This window comes from Pyrus communis, chromosome 15 (assembly GCF_041283825.1).
Source record: "Pyrus communis isolate YQ-2024b chromosome 15, ASM4128382v1, whole genome shotgun sequence".
Lineage (NCBI taxonomy): Eukaryota > Viridiplantae > Streptophyta > Magnoliopsida > Rosales > Rosaceae > Pyrus > Pyrus communis.
The window spans coordinates 19,025,498-19,036,543 of NC_142579.1; the positions used below are offsets into that span (position 1 = coordinate 19,025,498).

Genomic DNA, 11,046 nt, shown 5'->3' on the forward strand with positions numbered 1-11,046 from the left:
AATTTTGATTTACTTTGAAAGGCATAGTCTTTAGATAACTATCCACCTTTAAGAGAAAGAATTGTTTTAGCATAGTTAAGGGTAACTTTGGGACCATGATTTCGAGAACCGAAGTAAGGCAAATTGAAATACGTATACTTCAGAAGTCTAGTCATTGATTCAACAACTTTTGCAACTGAGTTGTACAGACAGAGCAATAATGACACCATCATCCTATTCAGTAAGGAATTAGCCAGGTTTCCTATATTCTTGGAATACTTACAATATAAAGATTGGCATGCACTGCAAGTAATCATACTTCTAAGAGGATGCAATATTTACTCTTAGATATCCTCTGAGATTTTCTTAGTTTAATACAAATTTCATATCCTAAAAGGTTTATATCTCGATTGGTATAAATACACCCATCTAGGGCTCATATCTGGTAACGTAATTATCTCTCTTATTCCCTTGTCTATTACTTGAGTCACAAATATTTGCTTACTAACTTAACCGTCAGAGGCCATTTGGCCAACACCTATCTGTCATTGATTGTTTACAATTGTTTACTGTCTTGCAAGTTAAACGAGTTTGTGCATCTTCTCCACACACATCATCGGTTCACTTATACCAACACACCACAACATAACGATGTAGAAGAAAGACAAAACAAACATCTTGCATAAATTTGTCAAAATATGCAACATGCGAAGAACGTACAAGAAGGTTTTGGGCTAAAGCAATGAGAACTATAGCTCATATGCTCAACAGGTTTCCTCAACCAAGGTTACAATTTCCTTTAGCCTTTGAGAAATGTTAGATGTGAAACCTACATTTAGCTACTTTCGGGTATTTGGATGTGCGTGCTACATATTTGTTAGTCATTTATGTAACAAGTTTGACAAGAAGGCAATCAAGTGTATCTTTGTGGGATATGATGGCAAGAGAAAATGATGAAAATGTTGTGATCCTAGGACTAAAAGTTGTTACACATCACGATATGTGATGTTTGATGAAGCATCTTCTTAGTGGTCCTCAGATAATGAGATTTTACTTGATTCAAGAGAAATTAAAGATAAGCTACAACAAAAAGATGAGGGAGCAAACTGCTCAAATCTAGTCAAGTGTAGATGAGTCTGAAGATTCACTTGATGGTGACAATATTGAGTAAGAAGTAACTAAGAATCCTTGGCAAACTGGTGTATAGTAGCCACCAGTTAGTGAAATGGAATAATCAACCCCCCAATCACAACTTAAAAGGTTAACGAGAATATGAAAGCCAAATCCTAAATACGCCAATGTAACTACATTACGCTTGAGCAAAATCATACTTAGGATTTGGTGCCAAAGCCAAGAAATGTGACCCATATTCTGTAAATGGGTGTACAAGATAAAGCATCGTTCTGATGGATCAAACGAAAGGTACAAAGCTCGACTGGTGGCTCGAGATTTCTCTTAGAAGTATGGAATAGATTATGATCAAATGTTTAGTCCAATGGCAAAACTTACAACCATATGAGTTTAAATTGAACTTGCAACTAACAAAGACTAGAGCTTACATAAGATGAATGTGAAAATTCCTTTTTGAATACGGAGCTGGATCGACATATCTACATGATGCAACCAATGGGCTTAGAGGAAAAACTCATCCCAAGTATATAGTACAGTAAGATTGCTGAATTTCTCTATCAAAGTGGTTACTCTATAGCACTTGTAGATTCTAGTTTACCCGTCAAAGCTAATGGATGAAAATTAGATGTTGCACTGGTGTACGTGGATGACCTAATCATCACTAGGGATGATGAGGCAAAAAATTTCCAAACAATGGAGAATTTGTCAGTTCGCTTCTAGATGAAAGAACTTGGTCAACTTAAGCACTTTCTTAGGCTAAAGGTTAATCGCACACAAAAAGGGATATTTCTATGTTAATAGAAATATACAAAAAAATTGTGATAAAAATTTGGCATATTTGAATGGAAGCCCTCAATGGAACCCAATGCCAAGATGTGTGCACATGAAGGCAAAGACTTCGAAGCATTGTATCGACAATTGGTATGCAATTTGATCTACGTAACTCTAACTCGACCTAACATTTGTTATAGAGTTGTATGATGAATCGATACATGCAAAATCCAAAGAAGCCTCATCTAGATGTGGGTCGGTGAATATTGAGAAATGTGAAGAGTACAACTAATTATGGTCTCTTGTATAAGAAAGGTGAGGATTGTAAGCTGGTTGGCTACTGTGACATAGATTTTGCAAGAGATCATGAGACTGGGGTATCAACCACTGGTATGTCTTCAGAATTGTTTATGGAGCATTTTCATGGTGTAGTAAGAGACAGCCAACATTATCTTTGTCAACTATAGAAGCCGAGTACAGGGCAGTAGGAATGGTTGCTCAATATATTGTAGTGGCGGAAGGCAAAAATCCATGCTAGAAGGGGCATTTAAGCTAAATGAAAGAAATTAGAAAAAAAATATATAGTAATATAATTAATTGGAGAACAATTAAAAATCAATAGACAATACATATAGGGTTGAGATCCAGTATAGGCCCTAGCCTATCCTCTCTTTCATGTGGCTCTGCCACTGAGATTGCATGGTTAGTATAGTTAATGAATGATCTCAATCAACCAGTAGATTATTCAGTAACTTTATACTGCGACAACCAATCGTTTGTTCATTTGGCGAAAAACCCAATTTTTCATGCAAGAACTAAGCATGATTACCATTTTGTTAAAGAGAATGTTCTACAAGGAGAAATTAAGATGCGATAGATTAAGATAGACGATCAAGTTGTGGACTTATTCACAAAAGGTTTGTGTATGCGAAGTTCAAAAAGTTTTGTCATCAACTCAGCATGGTGAAAAGAATGAGTTGGCATTGAGGGTGAGTGTTAAAGATCAACACCAGCTCAGTAAGCTCAGCCCATCATGCAAGTCTCTTGATGTTCTCTAGATAAATGCTAGAAGATTTTTTCATATTCATAGGATGCATATTAAATATGGAAAAATTCTAGACAATTCTAGCAAAGAAAGTGGAATTAGCTAGGTATTTCCAGCATAGTGCTTCCATGGTTCTCCAAGGTTCCATCCCTGATTATAAAAGGAGAAGGCATCCACCCTATTTGAATCACCCAAGATGTGAGAAGCAAGTAAAAAGTAAGAAGGGTCTTGTAAGTGAGTAGTCTTTGTGAGGAATGTGAGTGTTCTTGAGTTTGTTTCGATAGAGTAAGAAATACCTTCTAAATTATGTCTCATTTCTTTGAGAGTGTGTGTTGTAATATTTTGTGAGTGTAATACAAGTAATTTGTTGTGTTGTAATATTTTGTGAGTGTTGTTGAGAGTTAAGCGTCTCACAGGCCTAAGATTAAACCTGCAGATGATGATCCTGCATAAGAACATTGAAGAGAAAATTGAAATCGAAGGAAGTGAAGAACTTGCTATTTTTAGAAACAGCCGTTAGACTAAAATTTGCAACGGCTAGGTTTAGTTTCTAATTTTAGTAAGTAACACAGATGTTATTCTTATCCATTTGGATCGTACTGTGTCATTCGATCCTCTCCCAAGTGGATGGATCGTAGTCTCCAATGGCCTGAATGGCTAGAGATATGTCTTTGCTCCCTAAAATGTAGGATCTAAGAAAGTGACTTATTTAGGGTTATAACCTTGTATTGCCCTATTTCAATTTCAATCAAGTATTATTCAAAATTCTCTACTCTCTATGTTCACTCTCAATATCAAGTTTTTTTGTTAAAGCTTCAATCTTTGTCTATAGATCAACCTACAAACTACATGGTTGATACCATTTCAACATGGTACCAAAGCTTTGAGGTCTGATTCTAAAGAAGGGGCGTAAGCTGTGAGTGAGGTTCTTTCTTGAAATTCCCAGAAGGGATAAAGGTGGTTCCTTTTTTGTTTGGTTCACTGATAATCACTGAGAGATAGTGGGATCGAGTTCTTCCAATGGAGATTTACAAACTCCACAGTTCAATGCCGCAAATTATGATTTTTAGGCTTTCGAGATAGAGACTATCATCATAACATATGGTAGAACTTGAAGCACAATCACAGTAGTTTCTCAAAAAAGAAGACTCAAAGAAAGATGAGGGAGAGACAAACCAAGGTCCAGTTGAAGCACATGTAGTCTCTAAAGAAGGTAGAATCAAAAAATGCCAAGGCATTAAGTCTTATTCAAAAAGCAATAACAGATAAGCTCTTTCTTTATATCAGAAATGAGAAGACTGCAAAAAGGGCCTGGGACATTCTGAGAAGAGAGTATAAAGGTGACAAAAAGGTAAAAGCTGTAAAACTTCAAGCAGTTAGGGCTGAATTTGAATACTTGAGAATGACAAAAAGTGAAACCCTAGATGACTACTTGGCTAGGTTTTTGAAATTGTGAATAAGTTGAAGTCACTTGGTGAAGATGTACCTGAGAAAGAATTGTGCAAAAACTGTTAATGAGTTTAAGTAGAAGGTATAAGTCTATTGTGCCAATTATAAAGGAAACAAGAGACCTTGACACTATTAGAATTAAAGGAGTTATGGCATCTCTTAAAGTCTATGATATGAAAGAAGATTTACATGATGAGAGGGACAAGTTAATAGGTACTGAGAAAGCGTTTAGTAGTCTCAAGTTTGGTAACAACAATGTCACTGGAGCTTACAAAGGTCATAGAACAAGCAAAACCTAAAGTGGCAGGGTCATATAAGAAATGGAAGAATTGGTCCCAAAATGCAAACTGGAACAAAAATAATGGCACAAATTGGAACAACTATGGAGGAAATTGGAACAACAAGTTCAACTCTCATAACAAGCAAGTGAGTAATAGTCAAAATGGTGTGAAACCGCAGTGCCAAGTTTATGAGAAGTATCATTTTGGTGTTAGCAAATACAAAGGAAAAGCCAAGTGTGGGAAGTGTAACCAGGTTGGTCATGTTGTAAAGGATTGTGATAATCACAAGCAAGTGGCAAACTATGCAAAAGAAGAAGTGACCACATGAACCATGTTCTATGCTTGTCACTCAGCTTTAATTGCATAAGATAGATTTATATGGTTTCTGGATAGTGCTTGCAGCAACCATATGAATTCTCAGGAGTATGTTTTGATAAACCTTGATAGAACAATGACATGTAAGGTAAAAATAGGCACTAGAGATCTTGTACAAGCTACTAAGAAAAGTACTCTAGCGATTGAAACTCAGCATGGGAAAAGGTATATAAATGAAGCGTTGCTGGTTCTAGGTTTGGATGAAAACCTATTAAGTGTAGGTCCAATGATGGAACATGGGTACTTTGTGCTATTTAGAGGTAACATAGCAGCAATCTTTGATGATAACAGCCTTGAAAATGTTGTGGCAAAAGTGTTAATGGTAGAAAATAGATGTTTTCCTCTTTCACTAAAATCTATAACTTCTGCAGCAAGAAAAACATATGTGATTAAAGACTTTTGGGTTTGGCATAGAAGACTAGGGTAGTTGAGCTTTAGTAGTATGAAGAAGATGCAGCAGAAGGATATCGTACTTAGATTACCTAAATTGACATAAATGAAAGATGTGTGTGAAGGTTGTGTATCTAGGAAACATCACAGAGAACCATTTGACAAGGAGAAAGTGTGGAGCGCAAGCTATCCACTTGAATTGGTACATACAGACATGCGAACCAATGCAAAATGAGTCCATTGGTGGAAATAGGTACTTCATCACATTCATTAATGATTTCTCAAGAATGTGTTAGGTATACTTTGTCATAAACAAATCTGATACCTTCAATGTGTTTAAGAAGTTTAAAGCCTTTGTAGAATTACAAAGTGGTTTCAATTTGACGAAGCTAAGGAGTGACAAAGGAGGTGAATACACCTCACATGAGTTTCTGGACTACTGTGCAAGCATGGGAATGGAAAGGCAACTGAATATTGCTTACTTTCCTCAACAAACTGGAGTTGCTGAGAGAAGAAATAGAACAATTGCTGAGATGGCAAGGTCTATAATGGCTGAGAAAGGAATTCCTGTGATTTTCTGGGTAAAAACTATGAATACTTAGTGTATTTGCAAAATAGATGCTTTACAACATCTGTGATGGACAAAACACCTTTTGAAGCTTTCACAAGTAGGAAGACTGGAATTAAGCATCTTAAAGTATTTGGTTGTATCTGTTATATTCATGTTCCATCACCATTGAGACATAAATTTGATGAGAGAGCTAGAAAATGATTCTTTATGGGATATGGAAGTTGTGAAAAATGCTATAGAGTATATGATCTGCAGTCCAAGAAGATTGTACTATCTTTATGGGACATGGAAGTTGTGAAAAAGGCTATAAAGGATATGGGATATATACACAAAATGCCACATGTGTATTATAGAACCAAAGAACTATCAAGAAGCAGCAAGTGATATAGCTTGGCAAGAAGCTATGAATGCAGGGTTAGAAATGATTGAAAAGAATGATACTCAGGATCTTGTTGAGAGGCCTACTGATAAACCAATTATAGGTGTGAAATGGGTGTTTAAAACTAAACTAAATTTGGATGGGACTGTTCAAAAGCACAAGGCTAGGCTTGTGGCAAAAGGTTATGCACAAAAACCTGACACAAATTATAATGAAACCTTTGCACCAGTGGCAAAGTTAAACACAATTCGAACTCTCATTGCCCTAGCAACACAAAAGGGTTAGAAATTATTTCAGTTGGATGTTAAGTCAACATTCCTAAATGGTGTGCTAGATGAAGAAGTGTATGTTGAGCAGCCTAGGGGGTTTTAGTTGAAAAATGCAAATCACAAGGTCTACAAGTTAAGGAAGGCTCTAAATGGACTTAAACAGGCACCTAGTGCCTGGTACAGTGAGATTGATGTATATCTTTCTTTGTCTAAGTTCAAAAGGAGCACAAGTGAAGCCACATTATATACAAGATCTGATCATGAATAAGGTCTGATAATTGTCTCAATATATGTTGATGACATTGTTTATACTAGCAGCAATGAGAAGATGCTTAGTAAGTTCAAAAGAGAGATGATGCAGAGATATGAAATGTCTGATCTTGGTCTCTTACATCACTTCTTAGGCATGGGGATACTACAAACTGATAAAGGTGTATTTATACACCAAAGTAAGTATGCCAAATCACTACTTGTGAAGTTTGGGCTTGAAGATTGCAAACCAGTATCCATTCCATTACCTATAGGTGAAAAACTTAAGAAAGTGGATGGAAGTGAATTGGTTGATGAAGGTCTTTACAGAATAATAATGGGAAACCTGCTATATTTAAGTGCAACTAGGCCTAACTTAATGTATGTTGCAAGTCTGTTATCCGAGTTCATGAATAGCCTTATAAAGAAACATATGGGAGTTGCAAGAAGAGTATTGAGATATGTGCAAGGGACTCTCAATTATGGCATTGAGTATGTCAAAGACAAGTCTGCAATTCTCATTGGTTTCTGTGATGCAGATTGGACAGAAAGTGAAGATGATAGTAGAAGCACCTCAAGTTACACTTTTAGCTTTGGCAGTGGGGTATCTTCTTGGGCATATATGAAACAAAATACAGTTGCATAATCAACTGCTAAAGCTGAGTATGTCTCAGCATCAGAAGCAACAGCACAGTCAATTTGGTTGAGATTTGTCCTTGATGATTTTGGAGAAATGCAAACTGAGGCAACTCCCCTATTCTGTGACAATATGTCAACTATTTCCATGGTTAAGAATCTTGTTTTTCATCAAAAAAACTAGACATATAAACAGGAGGTACCATTTTATAAGGGAAGCTTTACAAGAGAATGTGATTGATTTGAAGTTCTGCAAAAGTGAAGAACAGCTTGCAGACATATTTACAAAAGTATTACCAAATGAGAGATTTAATCAATTAAGGTTAAGGCATGGTGTAAAGCTAGTAAGTAGCTTAGGAGAAGCTGTTGAGAGTTAAGCTTCTCATATGCCTAAGATTAAATCTGCAGATGATGATCCTACAGAAGAACATTGAAGAGAAAACTGAAATAGAAGGATGTGAAGAACTTGCTATTTTTAGAAATAGTTGTTAGACTTAAATCTGCAGCGGCTAGTTTTAGTTTCTAATTTTTAGTAAGTAACATAGCTGTCATTCTTATCCTTTTGGATTGTACTGTGTCATTCGATCCTCTCCCAAGTGGACGGATCATGGTCTCTGATGGCCTGAATGGCTAGAGATGTGTCCTTGCTCTCTAAAATGTAGGATATAAGCAAGTAACTGATTTAGGGTTATAACCTTGTATTCCCCCTTTTCGATTTCAATCAAGTATTATTTAGAATTCTCTACTCTCTGTGTTCATCTCTCAATATCAAGTTTTTCTGCTAAAGCTTTAATCTTTATCTGTATATCAACCTACAAACTACATGGCTGATACCATTTCAACAAGTGCAATACAAGTAATTTAGGGGGGGGTGTAGTCAAACTTGGTTTTGAGAGGATTTTAGAAGACTTTAAAATCCTAGTGTAGTCAATTAAAAGATTTTAAAGGATTTTAGAATCCATTCAAATCTAGATGTAGTCAATTAAAGGATTTTCCTTTAAAATCTAGGTGTAGTCAATTAAAGGATTTTAAAATCCATCCAAATCTAAACGTATTCAAAAAATTAAGACTTTGGAGGATTTCAATAAATTGTGAATTTTGTGGGATTTGAGAGTCAAAAGTATATATAACCAATACTAAAAAGAATCCAACCTCACCCCCTAGGATTTCAAATCCTTCCACCACAATCCATTCAAATTCTTTAAAAATTCATATGAATTTTGTATGAGTCTTTAATCCTCTTTAATCCTATCAAATCTATCACTTTTAAAATCCTTTAAATCTTAGTTTGACTACACCCCCTTTAATTTACTTGCTTTGTCTCTCCAACACCTACAATTGTGTACTCTAATTTTTTCAGCATATACAACATAAAATGGATGTATCCACAGAATTAAGATTTAAAGAAATGGTTCGAATAATTGAACGATGCATGAAAGGGATGTGTCCATTCTTACTGCCTTGGTGGTATCTTTCGTAATCAGGCCAGTGATTTTCTTTGCGGGTTTGTTCGTTGATTTCCCCATGGCTCTGGCCCGGCCATGGCAGAATTTCTGGCAGCCCGTGAAGGAATGCAACTTGCTGTAGGCCTTATTTCGCACAACTTTGGCTTGAATCTGACTCGGTACAACTGCTGAATGCCATTGAAGACTCAAGGGTTGATTCTTCGCTGCTAAGCCCTATCAGTGAGGATATCACAACCTATCTGCAGGCCCTCTGAAACTCTTGTATCTCAGCGCATATACTAGCTAAGATGGCCTTAATTTTTACGGACGATTTCTGTTTTTGTTGGGATTCTCCGGACTTCATTCGGAATGCCCTATTTAAGGCTTGTAATGTTTAATCATTTCATTAAAGCTACCATATGGAACGACCCAATTAACAAGGATGTGTCCACTCCTTTGAGAAAATGTGGACATAGATTTTCAAAGAACTTTCATGTACGGATAAGCTACAAGTATGTGCCATTAGCTATGTAATCTAGGTTTCGTGTGAACTCTTTTTCCAGCCAGATTATCTACCGAAAATTCTATGAAGATCAATGTTCGTGATTTAGTTTATGTCTAGGTCGCATGGCACAATCCCCCCTCCAACCTGAAGGGGTGTCGCTTCTTTACTTGACATGGATGAACAAGTTTTGTAACTTGGATCTTTATTGATTTGTTTTGTGAATAAGATCCACAAAATAGAAATAGGTAGATCAGACAATCAATTCCTATTAATGATAAATTAATAAGAAATCAATCAAAGATAAATAAATTTCGGTCCCCTATGAACACAACTATGGCTGTCCAAGCGTCCTTTTGGTTAGGGTTAGCACATAGTCTTACAGAAGGGCCGTCTAATCTCCTCAGATAATATTCCTTGGCAAAACAGGGCGATCAATAACCACCTTCAGTGCTCTCTTCAGCGCCACCACCCCTTCATTTCCACCACCTAACCCTTGCACCCACAATGCATTTTTACTCCTTCCACCGACTGTCACCATCTCAGCCCTAACAACCCTTCCCTTTACACAACTCAGTGCCCTTGTCATGTCCGAAATGAGCCCCAGCCTATCCTCACAGCTGAATGTGGCCTTCACAAGCCCTCCTTTCTCCCCCTCGCATTGTTCGACACTTAACTTGTCAACCCCGCCAGGTAAAACGCACTCATCCCTCCTGTCCCCGCAATGACAAGCTGCTTCAACTTCTGCTAACGCCTTTTTAAGCTCCCTTACTTTCCTGACTGTCTCTCCAAGCACAGATGCCTTGTCCATCTGTATGTCAAGTATTCTAAGTGAGGAAAGTTTGCGAGACATTTTCCATATTACACCATACACATTCAAACAAAATTCCATCAAATCAATTAAATAATATACTTTGATTAAGTCTGGGAGGATAGCACGAAGAGTGGTATATTGACCGTTGATTCTCATCCTTCGCCTTTTCTCCGACTCACTGTGTTTCTTGGCGGCAATTACTTTGGCTTCTGCTTTCGATTTTGGTTTGAAGAAGTTTTTGTTGTAGATATTATTCTTTGGGAATACTCCTTGGCCTTTGGGGAAGCTAATTTGCTTCGGATAATAACTTTGAGTGGATTGCATATCTTGATCAGGCTAGAAAAACAAAGTCCTGTCTAAAAAACAAAATCCAATCAAAATTGAAAGGAAATTGAACAAAATAAATTGGAAAGGGTAGAAAACCAAAATGACTCGTATATAGACGTGCATGCGCACACATACCTTTTGCAGTAAAACCATGAAAAATAGCAGAAAACAATGGAGGGAACAACAATTTTATCTTTTTATTATAGTAAGTGTTCGGGAACGAAATCTTTCAAATAAATGCTACGATGGAATATATTTGCATTTAAATGTCAGTACGTGACGCATTCAACCTAATAAATGGAATTTACTCTTATAATTACCAATACAATTTGTGATATAATATAATTAATTTGGGTATTCTCTATACTGGATTGCACACCTTTAATTTCGATTGGCTTTACAATTAGCTAGCTATTGGTCTTGGTCTTGTGCT

General features: G+C 36.5%; 1 protein-coding gene across 1 annotated transcript; it reads right to left on the reverse strand.

Annotated features, from left to right (window-relative positions):
* Positions 1-9,875: 9,875 nt before the first annotated feature.
* On the reverse strand, positions 9,876-10,610 carry LOC137724900 (transcription factor bHLH131-like protein). Its single transcript, XM_068463553.2, has 2 exons — positions 10,386-10,610; positions 9,876-10,283 (listed from the first exon to the last, which is right to left on the reverse strand). Exons 1-2 carry the CDS (start codon positions 10,608-10,610, stop codon positions 9,876-9,878), a joined length of 633 nt encoding a protein of 210 aa, XP_068319654.1.
* Positions 10,611-11,046: the final 436 nt, after the last annotated feature.

Coding starts and splice junctions, on each gene's coding strand:
- LOC137724900 (XM_068463553.2), bottom strand. CDS start 10,610: ATGCAATCCACTCAAAGTTATTATCCGAAGCAAATTAGCTTCCCCAAA. Junction 10,284..10,385: donor TCCTCCCAGACTTAATCAAA/GTATATTATTTA, acceptor CTTGACATACAG/ATGGACAAGGCATCTGTGCT.